The 21,046-nt window shown below is 43.5% G+C and overlaps 1 protein-coding gene across 1 annotated transcript in view; it reads left to right on the forward strand.

Moving 5' to 3' along the window:
• Window positions 1-19,949, forward strand: part of SLC15A1 (solute carrier family 15 member 1) — a 39,935-nt gene extending 19,986 nt beyond the window's left edge. The window contains exons 6-23 of the mRNA XM_037527986.2: window positions 393-492; window positions 645-735; window positions 2,975-3,052; window positions 5,631-5,713; window positions 7,142-7,228; window positions 8,377-8,466; window positions 10,202-10,246; window positions 10,399-10,431; window positions 10,513-10,598; window positions 11,094-11,175; window positions 12,811-12,930; window positions 13,866-14,012; window positions 14,875-14,924; window positions 16,056-16,163; window positions 16,284-16,389; window positions 17,129-17,272; window positions 18,191-18,298; window positions 19,226-19,949. Coding sequence (XP_037383883.1) covers window positions 393-492; window positions 645-735; window positions 2,975-3,052; window positions 5,631-5,713; window positions 7,142-7,228; window positions 8,377-8,466; window positions 10,202-10,246; window positions 10,399-10,431; window positions 10,513-10,598; window positions 11,094-11,175; window positions 12,811-12,930; window positions 13,866-14,012; window positions 14,875-14,924; window positions 16,056-16,163; window positions 16,284-16,389; window positions 17,129-17,272; window positions 18,191-18,298; window positions 19,226-19,426 — 1,759 coding nt within the window. The 3' untranslated portion in view covers window positions 19,427-19,949. The remainder of the gene's footprint in view (window positions 1-392; window positions 493-644; window positions 736-2,974; window positions 3,053-5,630; window positions 5,714-7,141; window positions 7,229-8,376; window positions 8,467-10,201; window positions 10,247-10,398; window positions 10,432-10,512; window positions 10,599-11,093; window positions 11,176-12,810; window positions 12,931-13,865; window positions 14,013-14,874; window positions 14,925-16,055; window positions 16,164-16,283; window positions 16,390-17,128; window positions 17,273-18,190; window positions 18,299-19,225) is intronic.
• Window positions 19,950-21,046: the final 1,097 nt, after the last annotated feature.

A 21,046-nucleotide genomic window follows, 5' to 3' on the forward strand; every position in this document is an offset into this window, starting at 1 on the left:
TAAATAAGGGACCAGGAAAATGAATAACTATAAGAAAGTGAAAATCAAAATCAACAAAAAACTATGAACCAGAGACACTTTTAGGGGGCGGGGGTGGGAGGGGAGGGATTGGGGTCAGAATGGGGGGGGCTGCAATTGTATGGGGAATATAACAATAAAATTTATTTAAAAAAAAAATAAATTAATTAAACATAAAAAAAAAAAAAAGATTTGAAGGCTACCAGTGGAACAGTTGATGAAATTTGATTAAATAACAACAACAATAATTGAAGACTATACTCTTGTGAATTTTCTTCTCATACCACCCCTGGGCCTGGTGCCCTGAAGGAAATTAGGGGAAAGAGAGGCTCCTGCTTTTACTGGCTTGGGCAATAACCCCTTTTCTTTCCTAGAGTGCTGTCCATGATTGGCCTGGCCCTGATAGCGCTCGGAACTGGAGGAATAAAGCCCTGCGTGTCTGCATTCGGTGGAGACCAGTTTGAAGAGGGCCAGGTAATCCAGTCCCCCAGCTGGAGTCTGTTCTCCATTCTGTTCTTTCTTAAAAGTGCGCCAGGACTCAGGAGTAACGTCAGATGACCACTACATTCCATCAGTAGCTATAAAACCAGTGTCATCCTACTGAAACTTTATCCTTTTGATTACAGGAAAAACAAAGAAACAGATTTTTTTCCATCTTTTATTTGGCGATTAATGCCGGAAGTTTGCTCTCTACTATCATCACCCCTATGCTCAGAGGTAAACATATCTCATGGGATTTCAGGGGTTTTTTTGGTTTTTTTTTGTTTTTGCTTGTGGGAGATAGTCAGGTGGAAGCTTGTGTCCTTGTTTTGTTCATCTTGTCTAGTCTCCCTTTACACTTCAGTGAGCAGATGAACTCAGGAGCTCACCTTGAAGTCCAGAATATGAGTTTCTTTTTTATTTCCTTTCCTAATCATGCTTGAATCACTTATCCCAATGATTCCTCAAGGATCGGGAACACCCTTGGCATCACAGTTCAATTTCCTAAATTACTATTAATGCAAAGTCCTTGCTCCTTCTAAGAGAAAAGCCAGGAGAGGCTGTTTGGGACGCGCAGGCTGCTGGGCTGTCAATGACCTTCTCTTGTCAGGCTTTGCTGGCGGTGATGTGCAGGGCCTAGGAACAACTTAGTGGACAAGGTTTTCATCTTTGCTTTCCTGTCATCTCAGATATTTCTAGAAATGCCCCAGGAAAGTGAATGAGTCAGCAACTATCAATAGCGCCCCAATTTTTGTACTTTCTAAAGTACCATTTAGATTCCCATGTGGAAGAGAATATTTGGGAACAAATTAGACCATAACAAGATCATGGTGTCCACAATGAATCACATTAAAATACGAAATAAAATATTTTCTGGGGATTTATGTACTTCTTCAAAGGATATATATTTAAATATGACAGAACCCATTCCTGCTTGTTTTGTATAAAAATTTAGAAGCTTCTATTCTTGTAGATGCCTCTTCTCTTTGCATCCTTCCCCCTCCCTCCTGGTTCTACTAGAATATGTACTATGAATGTTTGAATTAGAGAACGTGTTAAAGGATTATTTTTAAAGGTAAAATCGTGATTCTCATACAAATATAAAATGAGCATATGTTAGGTTTTACCTAACATTGATTTATGAGGGACCTGAGAGGCCACTATAATCAGTTTATTTTTTTAAAGATTTATTTTATTTATTTTATGCTGGGGTGTAGGCCAGAGGTGCTGGGGGCGTGAGAGGATTCACCAGAGAGAGTGGGGAGCAGAACAGGCAGACTGACTGAAATACACTGCTGAGGGGAGCAGCAGGGAGACAGGAGAGGTCTGCTGTGCCATGTGGGTCAGCTCAAATGAGGATTTGACTGACAGAGATTTATATTCCTTGCAAGGAAAAAAATTATGTTGCATTGCCATGAACCATTTGTACAACTACTAGGAGAAAATATTTGCATGACTGTCCATTTTCTACCCAGTTCTTTATAGAATTATGCAATAACAAGTCAAAAACAAAAGTCAAATCTCCTTAAGGATCAGATTATTCTGGAGGCTCCAGCACTCCTTTGAAAGGACTTCTGGTAATCTCTGTTTCCCTTCCAAAGTCTTGCTTTTTCTCCTTATCAATCCTAGGATTCCAGAGCAAAAATAGGTGCTTACTCAGGAGTTACAAAACTGGCCCATTGGCCAAGTCCAGAAATCTGATCAAGACCATCCAACCTTCGGGGCCTCCCTGGTGGTGCAAGGGGTTAAGCACCACACTATGAAGCAATCTGCAGCCTCTGCAGCACGAGTTCGATCCCCAGCCAGCCAGGGAGCAACCCACATGGCGCAGCAGACCTCTCCTGTCTCCCCACTGCTCCCTTCAGCAGTGTATTTCTGTTATTCTGTCTGTTCTGTTCCCCACTCTGTCTCTGGTGAATCCTCTCACCCCCCAGACCTCTGGCCTGTGCCCCAGCTCTTGTATGCATAAATAAATAAATCTTAAAAAAAAAAAAGACCATCCAACCTTATAATGGTCCACAAAGTCTCAAATATTTACTTACTTACAAACTTTACAGAAAAATTTGTTAACTCCTGCCTTGGGTTATTTGTTTTCTTATTGGCATTAACAATCCTCATTTCACATGGCACTTCTGATTTCCTTTACTAATTTTCACTGTCTTCAAGTTAAGGTATCCAGGTCCCTTAGATCTCCCCCAGTAGGACAATCCACAGAACACCAGCACCCAATGGTTTTGGCCTGACCAATAGGAGACCCCTCCTCAGGGGCCAAAATTAGAGCCTGTCTCCACTGCCTGCTCTTACTACTGATGTCCTTGGCTCATTTGGCAAGGACATCAATAAGGCATATGGCTAAATCTAGAACATCAAGTAAAAACAGTTTGTAGTAACCAGTTAGGGATTTTTTTTATAAATGGGAACCATGCAAGTATTACTCATGCCCATAGTGAATTTTAATCTCCTAATTTCTCCCCAGTTCAAAAATGTGGAGGTCAAGAGTCTTGTTACCCACTGGCATTCGGGGTTCCTGCTGCTCTCATGGCTGTGGCTCTGCGTAAGTAACAAATCAGTTATCACAAGCCTGTAACAGTGAGGCCCTCACATTAACTATTGAGACCAATTTTCTTAAAACCATCTGAAAAATTGTAATAAATAGTATGCAAATTGCCATCCTGTATTAAATATGTTCTGAGGATTCAAAGAATGTAGAGATGATCTGTTGTTTCAGAGAGAATAGGGACAAAAAGAGGGTTTACTGGAATAGACATCAATTGAGCTCAAAGGTTGAACACTTAAAAGGTTGGTTCTGTTTAGCAGATGAAGATGAAGGTGATAGAATCTGCTAGACTAGATGAGCCCCTGGCGGACAGTGGACAGTGGACAGTGGACAGTGGACATCATTTTTATCAATATGTGCTCCTCTACAACTTGCCTGAAGCCATGGCAACCTGTCCAGTTGTCAGTACCCTACTGATCATCTACCTTTCTATAGTGTTATCATCTCAAAATGCTTCTACTAAAATGCCTTCCTGCTGGGAGGAATATTTGTGTATTACTTGCATTCATTTGCACTTCTGGGTATTGGCATTTTAGGAAGTATCTAGAGTTTACTACATGAGATAGTCTAACTTAAAAGATGGTAGGTATCCCAGTTTCCTGCCATCACAAAATACCACAGACTGAGTGGTTTATGCAGGAGAAATTTAGTTATTATCTCCCAGTTCTGGAGATCAGCACGTCAACAGGCCGTGGTCCTCTGAAGACACTGGGTAGGGTCACACTGGGTAGGTCCCTCCTACTTCCAGCAGCTCCCTGGCTAGGACAGCGGAACGCCAGTCTTCCCATGGCTTCCCCCAGTTGCACACCGGTGTCCAGATTGCCTCTTTTTATAAGGACACCAGTCATGTTGCAATAGGGCTGCCCTCATTACCTCATCTTAATTTGATCATTTGCAAAGACCCTATTACCAGTAAGGTCACATTCTGAGGGACTGAGATGAGGACTTTAACATCTTTAGTTGTGGGGTGAGGACACAATTCAGCCTCTCACTGTGGGCAAAGAACAGAGTCCAGCAACCATCTCATGTCTTCACAGCTCTTTCCCACTCGAGAGAGGTAGCAATCCGCCGGCTCTGGCACTTTCCCTGATGTTTTTCGCAGGTCTTGATGGCATCAAGTATGTCCCTTTTGAACCTCTTTTGCTCACGTTAAGCGATTTAGCTTTACCCTTAGAATTAAGCGAGAGCTCAGTGTTCTCCCCTTTTTATATGTCCATTTTCTTCCATAATTATTTAAATAGAGCCACGTCCCACAGAAATAGTGCCTTTTGTGCTCTAATTTTGGGCAAGAAGATAGAAAAGATTTCAAACCTATTGTTTTATATCAGAACTCTGGATTAGATTGATATTAGGTAAATTCTCATTTATTCTGTGTAAGTCACTCTGACATCAAAGAGTGTGTTTTTTTTCTTATGGAGGAATGGAGAAAAGGCCAAAATCGTATGCACCAGCACCACTTCTGGAAATTTTTATCTGCAACCATCTGAAGCTTGAATGAGTTAAGCAGGTGTCAGTTAAACAGGCTCTTAAAGAGTTAGCAAACAAATGTAGATACAATCTATTGGGTAAATCATCTTTGCCATCAAGTCTGCATTGAGGAAGGTTAACATCGAGAAAATAAAGCAAACGTCTTTCTTCTCCTCTGAAGAACAGCTGTAATACAGACACCTTCTGAAGGGTTGGCACCTGTCAAAAACTCAGACCCTCTTAAGCCAAGGGAAACAAGTAGAATCCAGTCAATCCAGTGTTTTTAAATTAATGGGCTGTGGTATTAGGTAAACATCCAAAAATAGGTAAATCCTCACATAGGGATTATGTTTTCAGAGTCTGTCGCAGAAATGCATTTTTTCTAAGTTACCTTCACAGAATGCCTTTCCTAAGAAGATTGATGGCAAAATTGCCTCAATGTAAAACTCCAGATGTCAATTATTATAACTATATTTCTATCCCATGATGACAAAATAAATTCATAAATATATTTATTTGTAAATAAATGTATACATAAATTTATAAATATATGTGTTTGTATATAAATTTCAAACATTCACTTATACATGTATTTACAATTAAGTTTATAAATGTTTGTTTATAGATATTTTAAATATTTATAATAAATTAATAAGTGTAAGTAAACATTTCAACAGATTAGTTGTTATTTTTTCTGACAATTTAGAAAAAAGAAGAAATTTCTCTTGTCATTGCAACCAGAAAATCAGAGTTGCACTTTTACTTTTGCAAAATATTACATTAATCAAATCGGTTATATGAACGCATGCACTCCTCTGGTCTCCCTTTAAAGAGGTATAGAGTCTGCACTTCTGGGGCTGTGCTGAGGGTCTTGTGGGCCGCCCTGAGTTTGGGGAAGCGCATACTATTGGGCTTCAGCCTTTGAACAAGAGGACACAGACATAACCTTACCCAGAAGCTCTTGCGACTTCCTAGACGGGGATGGGTGGGCAAACCCATCCCGTGAGTGGCCCAGGACTCCCCTAAGAGGGTGACAACTCAAGTGAAAGCGTACCTACTAGGTCCAGTTCTGCCAGCGCCGCGCTGACACCCGTTTTACTCTCTCCAGTTGTATTTGTCATGGGCAGCGGGATGTACAAGAAGCTCCAGCCCCAGGGGAACATCATGGCCAAAGTAGTCAAGTGCATTGGGGTGAGTATTGCAGTGGCTCGGTCTCAGCGACACGTAACCCCCTCGAACCTTCTATCTCCTCTACATTAAAATCAGTGAAGCTTTCACTTTCCTTTAAACACTGCACTCATGTGCTCATTGATTGCGTTGATTCTTGGTCTCACTTTCCCTTGGCCTGACTTTATTGCATTAAATTAGACAGGTGTAGTTTATTTCATGAAATAAACGTGTCCTCTGAGGATCACAAAATTTCTCTTCCTCTGCAGCTGTCCCGTTTTCCTCCTGAGCTTTCCTCTAACATCAGACAGATTCCCACTAAAACTTTTTTCCCAAGCTAAGAATTATCTTTCCAAGTTCTTCCTTCCCAAGTAATTGGCAACTTCATTCAAATTCCTGAAGAACAGCTTCAGGCTATTTACCGCCATGTGCAGCGTATTTCCCAGTGCCCTAAAGTCAGCCCACGGCTTTGAGTTACTGCTTTTTAGCCCCCTGCTTATCCTCGGTGATCATCCTCATCACCCCTCTTACTGCACTGATCATTGTAAATGCACTTTGCTTTTCCTAAAAAGCTCACTCACCAGGACTCTTAGAAGCCCCTAAAGTTACGAAGAGTGGGTCAGCGTATTTTTCTGGTTGATGTTATCACATCTATTCAACTGTAACTTTGATTTTCTTGTAAATGTATTTCTAAGCAGCTCGTGCTCACTGTCCCTGGTGCAGCAATAGTACTTGTATTTTACACCTGTCCTCGAGGGTCCCACTGGTCACAAGTGGCTCTTGAACATTTGAAATGTGGCAAGTGCAGTGGGGGAACAGAATTCCTAATTGAATTTCACTAAATTTTAATTATCTAATTTTTTATTTACATCTAGCCATGGAGTGAATTTTCCAACTGTTGCTCAGTTCAGTTTTTGAAGAACTTTTAAGTTGGTTTGGGAGAACTTACTAAATTTGGGTTTTTTTCAAGCATAAATTTTATGAAAATTAAATACAGATGAAATAGTCCTGAAAAAAATTAGCATCCAAATTGAGACATGTCATAAGTGTAAAATATACTCTGGATTTTGAAAAATTCTTACTAGTTTTTTAATGTTGGTTACACGTTAAGATCATTTATGATATATCTTAGGTTAAATAAAAAATGTTCTGAATGAATTTCACCTTTTTTGCTTTTACTTCTTAATACTTAGATTGCAAAGTTCTCCTTGCTAGAGGATGCGGAGTATAAGGTAGTAACAGTGGGACCCTGCTCACCCAGCTCAAACGCTCACCGTCAGAAAGAGATTAGGAGAAATCAGTGCCCAGTCGGCCTGCTAACATCATCACCACACTCGTACATACTGTCTTATATTTTGCTTCTCCCACAAGTCTAGTTTTCCAATGAAATGTGTTTTCAAGATAAAGCAGTGAGTTCTGTTTCAAAATTTGGTTTTTTCTTCCTTCCTTCAGTTTGCCATCAAAAATAGGTTCCGGCATCGGAGTAAACAATATCCCAAGAGGGAGCACTGGTTGGACTGGGCCAAGGAGAAATACGACGTAAGTGACCGCCGACCTCCACAGGCCGCTGACCTTCCTGGAGAGAGGGAACGTCTGGCCGCGACATCCCTAAGAATGTCCCTAAGACGTTCTTATTAGGCTACTCAGCCAGACTCTCACCTGTGTCCTCTAACTTCCATTAGCATTTTAAGTTACTTTCTGTCCGAATGTTTTCTATACCACGGATGTGATTTATCTAGAAGTAGTATTATCTTTTCTTGGTTTTTCTTTTTATATATATAATATTTTTTTAAAAGATTTATTTATTTATTATTGCAAGAACTGGGGAGCAGGCCAGAGGTGCAGGGGTGAGAGGATTCACCAGAGACAGAGTGGGGAGCAGAACAGGCAGACTGACTGAAATACACTGCTGAGGGGAGCAGCGGGTGAGACAGGAGAGGTCTGCTCACCATGTGGGTTGCTCTGAGGTCAGCGGGGATCGAACTGGCACTACAGAGACTGCGGACAGCTTCACAGTGTTGGCTCAACCGCCTGCGCCGCCAGGGAGGCCCCATTTTCTCTTGGTTTTTCATTTGGAATCACCTGCCATCGATTACATGTAGTTGTGATCACAGAACTAGTTTGAATAGAGGAGGTGGTGATAGTGGTGGGATTCACATGAAGTGGAATTACATTTAAGCTGGAGGCGTTTACCTCTAAAACTGATGATTTACTCATATTTTATTTATTTTTTTTAAAAGATTTATTTATTTAGGCATACAAGAACTGGGGTACAGGCCAGAGATGTGGGGAGTGAGAGGATCCACCAGAGACAGAGTGGGGAACAGAACAGGCAGACTGACCAAAATATACTGCTGAGGGGTACAGCGGGTGAGTCAGGAAAGGTCCGCCGCACCATGTGGATTGCTCCCTGGCCGGCTGGGGATCAAACTTGTGCTGCAGAGGCTGTGGATTGCTTCATAGTGTGGTGCTTAACCCCTTGCGCCTCCAGGGAGGCCCGATTTACTCATATTTTAAATAGTTCACAATTTAAGGGTTATCTAAAGAAACCAGTGGTGGGTGTTTGGGACATTCATCACCTCCCAGCTTGTCTCTAGATGCATATGGGTCTGCACTACTGCCTGACACTGCTGACCGCCATGCGTGACACGGCAGGGCTGAATTGTCTTCTCCCACCCCAACCATAGGCTCGGCTTATCGCCCAAATTAAGATGGTTACCAGGGTGCTGTTCCTGTACATTCCACTCCCGATGTTCTGGGCCTTATTTGATCAGCAGGTAAGGTCGAGCTTTGTGTCTGTTTGTCTTTAAACCCTGCTTAGCATTTCACTCCTAAAAATGTTCTTCCCAGTTTCATTTTTATAGTTCATTTATTTGATCATTGTTAGATCACTGTGTTCTTTTAACAATAAAAACCAAACTCTAGATGGTTCTCTCCACATTTCTGTAACAAAACAATGAAGTAGGGTCAAGGAAAGGAGGCTTGGGCAAGGTTCCATCCAAGTAGCCCGGACTCTTGCCAATGAAAACTAAGGAGGCAGAGGTCATTTTCCCACTGGCACGTCCTGGCAGATGGGTGTATGGTCCCCTATGGGGTCCACAACATTTCAATGAAGGGGACTCCACCTTCCACTCTGAACTGGAAGACGCTAGCAGCGCCAGCCAGGGATCTGAGTGACACTGCTAGAACCATGTTCCCCTGAGCAGGGATCCAGAGCCAGATCGTTGGCTTGAGGTCCATAGAGGCGTGCCCTGGAATTCTTAAAAATAAGGTTCAAAAGCTGAATGCTTAAGAGTCAGTAGCCAGAGATATTGTTTCTTTTGGAAACTGGAGTTTTAAGAAAAATGGACAAACACATGTGGTTTGATGGTGCAGGAGGGATTATTTTAAGAGTAAGCCATCTCTTGGGGTGAAATGAGCACACACATATCTCCTTATTTGTAAGTAAGGAATTTAAAGCGGCATGTTAAGGAGCAGGGAAGCAGTTTGGCGTGTTGGCTGGAAACTGGCTATTGGTATAGGATTATGCTGGAAATACAATCATCACCTTTTAGCTGGGTGGCCTGGTAGTCATCCCTTTACCCCTTGGAGAGTTATAAGCCAGATAAGTCTGTGAGGATGCAACCTCACAGAGACCGGTGACTGGCAGAGGTTAAGAACTTACTTGGCAGTGTATTTCGTGACTTTTACATCATCCCCCCATGGTGGTGATTGATCATGGTTAGTCCCCCAGGGAAATAATCATTCTCACCAGATCATCCTGAGTCATCTTTTGCTCTAAAATAGGTTGACCATAGCTGGGCTACCCTTTTTTTTTTAAAGATTTATTTATGCATATAAGAACTGGGGTACAGGCCAGAAGTGGAGGGTTGAGAGGATTCACCAGAGACAGAGTGGGGAACAGAACAGGCAGACTGACTGAAGTACACTGCTGAGGGGAGCAGCGGGCGAGTCAGGAGAGGTCTGCTGCACCATGTGGGTAGCTCCCTGGTCAGGGATCGAACTTGTGCTGCAGAGGCTGCGGACAGCTTCACAGTGCACCACCAGGGAGGCCCCCAATACCCTTTTAGTGGAATTCCATTTTAGGACAGATTGGGCTGTTGAAATGGCTCTTAACAATGTTAATGTTCTGGAAACTTTGATGCCAGAGAAAATAAAATATCTGTAGGAGTGAAGCTGCTTTCACCTTGCAGGTGATGTCAGTGCTTCTAGAAATGCTTTTTTTTTTTCTTTCCTGTATTTCATATGGATAACTTGATCTCAGAGAGGTAATTTGTAGTTTGTTTTCAAGGGGGTGTGGTATATTGGATTCATTTGTATGGCAGAAATGCAAGTGGCTTGGTTTAATCCAATATGATGGTGGAAATGGGAGGTTAAGCTGATGTTTACAAAATGCTTAAAGCCTGTGACAACTCAGAAGTCATTGCTGGTTTGGAAAAGGCTCAGCATTGACTTGTGACATGTTTGAAATCCATGTTCCCAAGTGATGCAGCCAACTTGTTTGTTTTTAAGGGCTCAAGGTGGACGCTGCAGGCAACTACTATGAACGGGAAAGTCGTAAGTTCGGGAATCCAGATATTTGGCCTTCCCTGGTCCCTCTATTTTAATCCTTCTGTGCCTTTTTGCCTTCCCTGTCATGACTCTCCCACCCCCAACCCCCATTTATCATCTATGGAAACATCAATGAGATTTTCCCCCTCTCTTTTTAGGGAAGTATTGAAATCCAGCCGGATCAAATGCAGGTAGGAGAAAATATTTAAGTAGCTCTCAGAGGTCAAGGTGGCCTTGAGACAGCCTTGACAGCACCTGCCATTTCTCTGCAGACTGCTAATGCCGTCCTGATTGTCATCTTGGTCCCCATTGTGGATGCTGTGGTGTACCCTCTGATCGCCAAATGCTTCAATTTTACGTAAGTGACGGTGGTTGGGGGTCAGGGTCAGACTTCGGGAGTCCTAGGGCTTTGCAGCTGCCCTCCCCTTTGTGTCTCTGTCCCCCTCCCCTCCATGCCTTCTCCCCGATGGAGTTTTTAAAAACAGGTATTTGAATTCCTTGTCTCTGTGCCCAGGTTTTCTGAAAATTTGACCTTGAAAATATTGTTATTATGGCAACTTGAAAAAGCCCCTAATGGAGGCGCTCTCATCGCTCTGATGATAGAAATGTTAACTCTAAACAACATTTTGCTCGAACCATAGTTTCTCGAAATTAAATGTAAAATTGCAAATGAGAAAGTGTCCCCTTTAACCTCCTCAGTCTGGGTCTGGAATAAGAGGAAAAATGGCTTTCTATCCATGTGTTGGGGAGCACCTGGTCTTGGGGATGGTGGGACTGGATGACCTCTGGGGAATCATCACCAGCTGGTTGGCTGGAGACTGGCTGACCCTCACGCTCTCTCTTGCTCCCTCAGCCCTTTGAGGAAGATGGTAGTGGGGATGTTCCTGGCGTCCATGGCTTTTGTGGCTACCACATTTGTGCAGATGGAAGTTGACGTGAGTGCCCTTCAAATTCCCCAGGGCCTTTTCCAGTGGCTCAGCCACAGTGTTCAGAAGCGCAGGACTGTAGGCGCGCAGGGAATACTGGGTCTTGGCCACTAGACTAAATCCTGGAGTTACGGGTGATGTGCTCCTGGGGCAAAGTAGTCCTCTCCAGCTGCCACTGCCAAGGCTGCAGAGGCTCGCCTGGGTGCACTCAGTTAGAGCAGAGCTCGATGCAGTTGACCTTCCATTGTAATACAGTGTTTATAAGGGACGGGAAGTTTCTGGAACGTGTTCCTTTTCTATCTCATAGGCAATCTGGTTCCAAAAGCTCACACTCACAGTAGGCAGTACTTCAAATATGTGTGAATGGTCTTTGGAAGGTGCCTTTGTGTTCTAATGTCTCGAGTGGTACTTAGTCCCCAAGTAACAGATTTGTTGGACCCACAGTGGGGTGAATAGATTCCTCAGGTCCCTACTCCTAGATCAGGCGCAAGACACAGGGAGCCACTCCCTCTTGCTCTCTCCTTCTCTGTCTCTCTGCCTTTCTTCCTTTCCCTCCTCCCTCTTCCTCTGTCAGCCTCTTCATGTCCCCCACCTCTCTCTCCCCTCCCCCTTCTGCCCCCCCATGTCACTTTCTCTGTTTCTGTCTCTCTTGCTCCCTCGCCTCTTAATTTCTTTTTTAAAATGTTTCACTGTGGCAGAATACACATAATATAAAATTTAACGTCTCAGCCACCTCTGAATGTGCAGTTCATGATGCTGAGTCTGTTCCCGTTGGTCTCCAGGAAGCTTTCATCTTGCAAAACTAAGCCCCACTCCCCCCATCCTTGCTGCCCAGATCCTGCAGCCACCCTTGTGCTTCCTGTAGCTGTAGACAGGGCTGCACTGGGCACCTCTGGTAGCTGGAATCAGACAATATTTCTTCTTTTGTGTCTGACCCCTTTCACTGAGCATCAGGCCTTACGTCCATCCATGTTGTGGCTGGCATTGAAGTCTCTTCCTTTGTAAAGATGAAGACTATTCCGGGGTGTGGACACCGTTTTGCTTACTCAATCATCGGCGGGTGGAGATTTGAGTGGTTCCACCTCTGGGTTGTTGTGAATAATGCTGCTGTGTGGTGGACCCACTATCTCTTGAATGCAGCTAGTTTTGTGGAGGGTGAGCTGTGGGGCTAAGAGAGAGATGGATTGTTTCAGTGAGACTGGGGTGTGAGAGCGGGCATCGTAAGGCAAAGGCAGACCCCCATGACGGGGTGGAGATGGGCGGGCATACAGCAATTGTGAAAGGATGATTCAAGCACTGTGTGCAGGCCTGAGCCCTGGGCTCTCCAAGTTCCATGGCACAGCATTGGGGGAGGGCAGCCCTCAGGAGGCAGCGGTTACTCTCACCCCCCCAGATATCAGGGTGTCAGATATTAGGATGTCAGAACCTGCCATCCTTTGGCCTGGAGCAGCTGCTTTCAGGTCACTTCCATGCTCTGTACAAACGTCATCTTCTACACCACGAGGTGGACCATCAGAAGTTCCGTGGTGCCTGTTTGGCGTGCACCCAGGGCTGGGGCTGGGGCAATGACTCCAGCACCATGTTGAAGAGTATTTTCAATATGTGCTAAAACCCTTACCACCAATTTCCTTTTATTTTGCTCAGAAAACCCTTCCAGTCTTCGCCAAACCAAACCAAGTCCAAATTAACGTGTTGAATGTAGGAAACTATCCAATGAACGTGTCTTTTCCTGACAAGTTAGTGACGGTTAACAGCAGTTTTCGAGTAAGTAGAAGGAAATGCAACTTCCTTTTTCATCTTCTGGCCTGAGTTGTAACAGGATTTGGAGAAACTGATCTTCCTGGTCCTTAGATCAGTCCCAGGATGAGCCCAACAGTGAAATGTCAGTGTCCTGACCTCTGTCTCTCGGCCTTCACTCTGGACCCATGTGCCTCCACCTCTCAGGCACACACGAATCACCTGGGGAGCTTGTAAAATGCAGATTCCTGATCAGTAGGTCTGAAATGTTGCCTTATTAGCAAGGCTGGTGCCGCCACTCACCTAGCTGTAGATAGTCAGGTTCTGGGTCTGTGGCTCTCCACCAGGGGCCACTTTGTGCCTCAGCGGACACTTGGCAACCTCTGGAGACAACTGGGAGTGTGCTGTTGGTGTCTTATTTAGAGGCCAGGAATGCCCCCACAACAGAGAATGATCTGGTCCAAATGTTAATAGCACCAAGATTGGAAACGCCAGTAGAATGGTCACTGGCCTGAGCCCTATTAGAATCACTCAGGGAGCTTTGAAAATTCTGGAACCTGGGTCCCCAAGCCAGATATTTCAGTGGAACTAGTCTCATTCCTAGCCAGGCATCACTGAGAACCACATCCTTATAGCTGGTCAGACACATACTCTGGGGCTGCCCACTGTAGATTTCCAGCAGGAATGCTGCTTGGCCCAGTGGTGAAATGATTTCCGTAACATCCATCTTCATCAAATGAAGCGCAAGTAAAATGCCATATGAGAAGCGCCTTTCCAAGGTGTCCTAAACAACTTTATCCACGGGGGACAAACTGAGACAAACCAATGCTAGGGCCCCTGAAGGCATTTTTTCATGTGAATGAATGGGAACTTGAAATTCAAATTGTAATCCATGAAATGTTCACTGACACAGTGCAGAACAAGACTCTGGCACTGACTATGACCTCTTTCCCTCGTTCTAGACACCTGATTATATGACTTTTGATGCAAACAAACTGACAGGTATAAGCATTTCTTCTGGTCAAACGCCAGCCACTCCAATCAATTACCAATTTGCAAATGGCCAACGCCATACTCTTCTACTCTGGAACACCAATAACTACCGAGTGGTAAGTAACCCGGATACCTATTATATTTGTGATGCTGGACCTTCTAGTGGTCTGACTTTTCTTTACTACTATGCAGTATTATATTAGAGAATCCTCAAAATTATTTCCTTCTGCAACTCAAGGACACAAGTCATTCGACTTCCAATAAAATTTGGTTGAAAGAGGGGACTTGTCATTTTAATTTAAAAAAATTTTAAAAGAACATCTGGGCATGGTGTGACCTGGGGGTGTGTGTGTGTGTGTGTGTGTGTGTGTGTGTACAGCTGTAGAAAGATACAGAAAGTAGACATGTATACTTTTAGGGACTTTTTGAGATAAAGCTTTAAATATATCTTTAATTGTATTCATTTAAAATTTTGAAATGAGTAATTAGAAAATTAGAGCAGTTCTAAAAATATATATAGTATATATCAGAGAAAAGCTATAAAAAGCATATTTTGTGACAAATATATAGGTATCTAGATATCATTCAGCCTGTAAAGATGCTGTGGAGTAAGTGAAGAGGTAGTTGGAAGTCTGCAAGTTGAATTTAAGTGAGCTTCTATACAACTACAATATAGAATGAAGACTTTGGGGTCCTGTGGGTAATCAGAGAGCTGTTGAGTAGCTTGTTCTAAGTTCTTTGAGATCAGTGCTCTGTGGAATCTCCGAGCAGCAAGTATAACCAGTGGTAGGAGTTCATTTTAACTTCAGTGACAATCAGGGCCAAAGAGTGATGCCCTTCGGATGCAGTCATCATGGTCCTCAGCGCCAGGATAAATACCAGCATCATTGTCCTTCGCAGAGTCGAAGTGTTCCTCTAAACATTTTAATCAATTAATTATTTTAATCAATTAGTCTTGAAAATGTTTTCTTTTCAAAGATAAATGATGGACTTAACAGCAAGCCACCAGATGGAAAAAATGGAATCAGGTATGTTTATTTTTTTAAAACTCAAGCTATAACCACTTCTTATAGAAGTAATTCATCCCCAGAGTAGAATCCAACTGTAACAAGGGAATAAAATGAGCATACAAGGTATAGTCCAAGAATGAAAGGTGATTCGATATTCAAAAATAACGAATCAATGTAAATCCATCATGTTGGTACACTTAAGAGGAAAATTCATAGCATCATCTCCTTAGATACACAAAAAGCATTCGATGTAAAATTCAGCATCTCCTCTTGATAAAAACGCTCAGCAAAGTAAAAATCTAAGGGAACTCCCTTACTCTGAAAAGAACATCTAAGAAAACCCAAATTGACATTATACTTGATGATGAAAATCTAAATGTGTTCCCCCTAAGATCAGGAGCAAGATAAGATTGTCCACTCTCTCTATGCTAGTCCATGTCCTTCTTGATGCAATGAAACAACAAAGAGAAGTAAAAGCACCTAGCTTGGAAGGGAAGAAATAAAACTACCCCACTCACAGATGACACAATTGTCTGCAGAGAAAGTTGCAAGAACTAGAACAAAAGAGCTCATGGAATCAATAAGTGAGTTTGGAAAGGTCGCAGGATAGAAAGCCAACAGTGTAACACCCACCCTATTTCTATCTACTAGCAGTGAATGATTGGAAACTGACATTTTAACACCACACCAGTTACTACAGCTCGAAAAAAGATGAAGTACTAGTTGTAAACATAATAAAATATATATGGGATTTGAAGGCCGCAGACTACAAAAGTCTTATGAAAGAAATCAATCAATCAAAAGCTAAGCAATGTAGAGACATGCTGTGTTCATTGATTGCAAGACTTAATGCCGTAAAGACGTGAATCTTCCCTAAAGTGATCGAGAAGTTTAGTGCGATTCCTATCAAAATTAAAAGCATAGGGCTCCTGGCATTGTATTGGATAAATCCTTCCCCGTGTGTTCTCATGAGTGGGTGATGGCGTCAGAGCCAGACTTGCTTACTCTGTGCCTTTGTGATGGAAAAAAATCTGTAAACATCTTCAGTTCCTTTTGAAAGGAGCCTGGCCCAAGTTCAGGTGCATGTGCTGTGGCTGAGAGCAAATCATCTTATCATCCAGTGACAAGACAGATGCTTTTCTGTTTCAGATTTGTAAATACTTTAGCTGAGACCTTGAATGTCACAGTGGATGGAGAAGTTTATGCTGATATCACCAGTTACAACTCTAGCGAATATAAATTTTTCCGTTCTGGTGTGTAAGTATCTCTACTAGCTACTGCTCCCGAGTGCAAGGATTTCAACTCTTTTTCTTTAAATGATAAATTGCAGCTTTTCCCCCCAAGAATGTTAACACATGTTATTCTTTCTTTTCATAGTAAAAACATCATAATAAACAAAGAGTTTCCACCACACTGCGATACTAGTTTCAAAACGGACAGCCTTCTATACGGTAGTGCATATACCTACGTCATCAGAAGTAAGGTTGGTGATTCATTCTGTGTCATTGTTGATGTGAAGTTCTACTCCCCAAATGCTGATATGCATCCTCCCCAAATGCTGATAGAGTCATGATTTAACTAGAGTAATATTAAGACCTGCATTTTAAACGGGCTTAGAATTCATCCAGTTCACCACTGATTCTTAAAGTTATCATTAACTTAAATTCACCAGTAGAATAAAATTAAACAGACTGGGGTGGCAACGCTGTAAGCAAATCTGACTTCCGCCTACTCTCTTATTTAAAAGGAAAATATGAATGGACATATTTCAAACCCCACCAAGAGCCGCCCATCGCCAACAGAAACGTGACATTGCATATTTGCGCTCCACGTGTGCTCTTGATGAATCACAGGATGTGGGCTTCCCTGGTGGCTCAGGGGTTAAAGTCTCAGCACTATCAAGCTATTGCAGCCACCTTGGCAAGAGTTCGATCCCTCACCAGAGAGGTGACCCACATGGTGCAGCAGACCTCTCCTGTCTCACCTGCTGCTCCCCTCGGCAGTGTATTTCAGTAGAGCTGCCTATTCTGCTCCCCACTCTGTCCCTGGTGAATCCTCTTACCCCCCATACCTCTGGCCTGTACCCCAGTTTTTGTATGCATAAATAAATCTTTTTTTAAAACAAGTCACAAGATGTGATCCTAGCAGTCCAAACTCAGCGTGCCTGACTAGAAGAGTCTCAATTTTCATTTCTTCTTCTCACACTGGCTTTATTGGTCTAGAGTGACAACTGCCCTGAGCTGCAAGTGCTAGAAGATATGAGCCCCAACAAAGTGAGCATATTTCTGCAAATCCCCCAGTATTTCCTCATGACCTGCGGCGAAGTGGTTTTCTCCGTCACCGGATTGGAGTTCTCATATTCTCAGGTTTCTTGTTTATTGCTTTTATCATCTCTCCTCTATTCCCCTGGCTTCAGAAAATGCTGCTGGGACTTCAGTTAAATAGGGGGTTAGCCATGTATTTAAAATTTTAAAAAATTCTAGAAAGCATTATGGTGTCAACCAGCAAGCAAGATTTCTGAGTCTTGTCCCGAGAACATTACTCTGTTTAGCTTGAGTCTGTGTCAGCTGTACATGGGAGAGTTAAAGTCCTGAGCAGGAAAAACTGTTGATGGCTGTTAATGAGGGAGGTGTGGTGAGTGGATTCTATATTCTGGAATAACCACATGGTGTGGGCTGTTCAGAACAGCGCTCCTTTCCAGCTCTGTGTCCTCATGATCACGAGGGCTCAGTTGAGGTCTCCCTGGAGCCCCCACTATTTTCTCAAATTAGGGTCCTCATATTCCCACAATGTCCAGGACCTCCAAGTTCTCCAGTGAAGCTTGTAACTGAGGGAGACCATCCCATTCAGAGCTGACCTCCCAGTCTCCTGAAGGACACAGCTATAATACAAGTGACAGAACTTTGAAGAGAGATTTTGGTCACAGAAGGTCACAGAAGAGCAAGCTTATAGCCAGAGAACAGCCTCCACTTGGGGGCCGGGGGGAGCATAGCCGGCTGGATTGCTTTGCTTGGAAGCTCTATTGGGAAAAATAGAATCAGTTCATCTGAAGATCTATTTCAAGGAGATAGTAACTTTACAAGTATGTGGAGAGTGTATGCTCGTCCCACACAAGACTTCGGGTGGCTGGGTAGCCCAGAGATTACCCTTCATACCTTTAATCCAGCCTGACCTGTAACGTGCATTTGCAGGTGGTCTGCTTAGTGAGCTGCCTTGTGAGTTGTGTCCTCCTGCCCCAAAGCTGAGCTCTAGATTGGGATTCTCTGTGTCTCTTGCTTCCTCAGGCTCCTTCCAACATGAAGTCAGTGCTTCAAGCAGGGTGGCTGTTGACCGTGGCCATCGGCAACATCATCGTGCTGATCGTGGCGGGAGCAGGCCAGTTCAGTGAACAGGTATGGATGAAAAGGAGGTTGCACAGCCCGTTGCTCATCCGGTTATCACCATGGTGACCCTCCCTAGCTGTCAGGGCCTGCATGGTCATCTCAACTGTTGGCCAGTCCTCGCAGATTGGGTAATTACCAAATGGTCTTAAGGCCAAGCACGTCCAGATTCTTATTGCAATTTGGTCTTATAGATGGAAATGGACAACCAAAATAACCAGATTTGGTGAGCATACTGACACCTTAATGTAGTTCACCATCAAAGAATAGAGCTCTGCTAGCTTCCATGAATGCAGCTTAATGGCCCCGAGATAGACATGTGATCCAGAAAGTTCCATGGTACCTATTCAAGCCATTCTAAAAGTGGTTGTCACCTTTCCAGCTAAAATAAAATGAGGGCGTTTATGAATCTGAAACTGTCTCCTTCAACTGACCAGCATATCCATCTCCCAAGGGAGTTGTCCCTCACCCCTTTGGTTTCATTACTTACCCCGCAAGGGGTCCAATTAGCCAGAGTGCTCATGGCCTCAATTTTGCTATAGGATAACATGTGAGTCTTAACTTCAAACCATCCAGCACATTCTTTTCCTTCAAGAGTATTTCCTGGTGTCCTCTTGGTCCCTATCCTTCCAGAGACCAGCTGCATGCTGGAACTTGGGTGTGAGGAATATTCTCTCTCTCATCTGCCCTAAATCTGACATTTCTGTATCCTCCTGCTACTAGAAAAATGTTCTTTTTGTACTTAAGCATTCAAGGAAAGTTGGCCATTCTGTGTGGGACAATGATTGGCCATTCTGTCCTAGCCCCAAATACCCACCAGTTTCCTATCCACACACCTTCCCTCAGAACAAAGCAAGAAAATGGACATGCAACACGTGCATTCTGATAACCTCTGCATTCTGGTTTTCTTTTCTTGCCCTGACTCTGGTTCCTTCCAAGTGGGCCGAGTACGTTCTGTTTGCTGCCTTGCTCCTGGTGGTCTGCGTGATATTCGCCATCATGGCTCGATACTACACTTACATCAACCCAGCAGAGATAGAAGCCCAGTTTGACGAGGAAGAAAAGAAGAAGCAGCAGGAAATGGTTGATCCACATGACATGGCGGGTGACGCCACGCCACAGGCACAGACACAGATGTGAATTCAGATGGCCAGTGGAGGACGGAGAGGCCCAGGCATGGCCTGACTTCTGCCCCGTGGTGGTAGGACTGGGCTGGATGGAAGACTTCAGAATGGTGACCCAAACCAAAACAGCTATTTTCGAAGTAGCCAGCAATGATCCTAAAACTCTAGAAGGCTTTTTGTCTTTTTAAAGAAAAATGTAATTTAAAGCACACACACTCAGACAACACTCACTGTGCACCTACACTTCACTCCTTTCCTACCACACAAATGAAGTTCTTTTTGATGAACGTAATTTTTTGCAAGTTCCATATGGTTTGCATCCTGGCACCACAGGAAAACAATGTTAAATGAGGCAGGAGCCGAGGTGGAAAGGGAATTGACAGGCTTTGCAATGGTGTCTATTAGGTGCCAGTTCCTATTAACTGACACTTAACTTTTTTGTTGTTTCTTTCAGTCCCTACCTCTTGTTAAATTGTGTCACTCAAAAAAACCCTCAGGTAAAAGGCCAGTAATGATCTTGGAAATCTTGATGGCATGAAATAAAGTCTTATTTAAAAAGTTAAATGTCAAAGTGTCTTTGGAGAGGGTAAGAAATCTTTAACACATTTCCTCATTATCAAAGCTATCCACGCTCATTAAAATTTCATCAGAATTTGATAGAAGTGTGAGTAAAAGCCATACCCACATACCATACCAAATATTAAGGTTTGTTTCCTCCTGGTCCTGTTTTCCCAGAGAGATGTTATATCTACTTTGGTCTTTTATGACTGGGATCTTTCCATGTGCTTTTTTTTTTTTTTTTTTTTTTTTTTTTTTTTTGTGGGACCCTCGCTGGTTGCCAGGGATCGAACTGGTGCTGCAGAGGCTGCAGGCAGCCTCGCAACCAGTGCTCAACCACTGCGCCACCAGGGGAGGCCCTGCAATTTTTTTTAATTTTTTTTTTTTTTTATACAAGCACTGGGTACAGAAGCACGGGAGGGTGAGATGATTCACCAGAGCCAGAGCGGGGAACAGAACAGGCAGACTGATGAAATACACTGCTGAGGGGAGCAGCGGGCGCAGCAGGGGAGGTCTGTCACGCCATGTGGGACCCTCGCCAGCGGTCAGGGATGGAACCGGCACTGCAGAGGCCGTGGGCAGCTTCATAGCCCAGCACTCAACCGCTGTACCACCAGGGAAGGCCCTCCATGTGCAATTTTATGGCCAAAGTGTTTTTCTCAATATTCATGAGCATTTTTCTGCCTAATAAAAATTCTCCCAAAACATCCCAATCATTCCATGCCTAATTCTATCCTACACACAGTTCTCATTCAACCATTCCAGGTAGCCCACCCAGAGTGAAGATTTGACTTTGGTATGCCTATAAAAACAGGCAACAGGTCTTAGATAAACTTGTGTGCAGCTCTGAATATTGAAACTGGCTCCTGGATGAAGAGGACCTGCCCATATTAGACTTCTAAGTGCTTTGTGGACTGGAGAATGCATGCATGCATGGATGGGTGCATGGATGGGTGGGTGCATGCATGGGTGGCTGCATGCATGGGTGGCTGCATGCATGGATGTGTGCCTGCATGGGTGGGTGCATGCATGGATGGATGGCTGTATGCATGCATGGGTGGCTGCATGGATCAAAGAC

Source organism: Talpa occidentalis, unplaced genomic scaffold, assembly GCF_014898055.3.
Source record: "Talpa occidentalis isolate TD23 unplaced genomic scaffold, MPIMG_talOcc4v2.1 talOcc4.5, whole genome shotgun sequence".
NCBI lineage: Eukaryota > Metazoa > Chordata > Mammalia > Eulipotyphla > Talpidae > Talpa > Talpa occidentalis.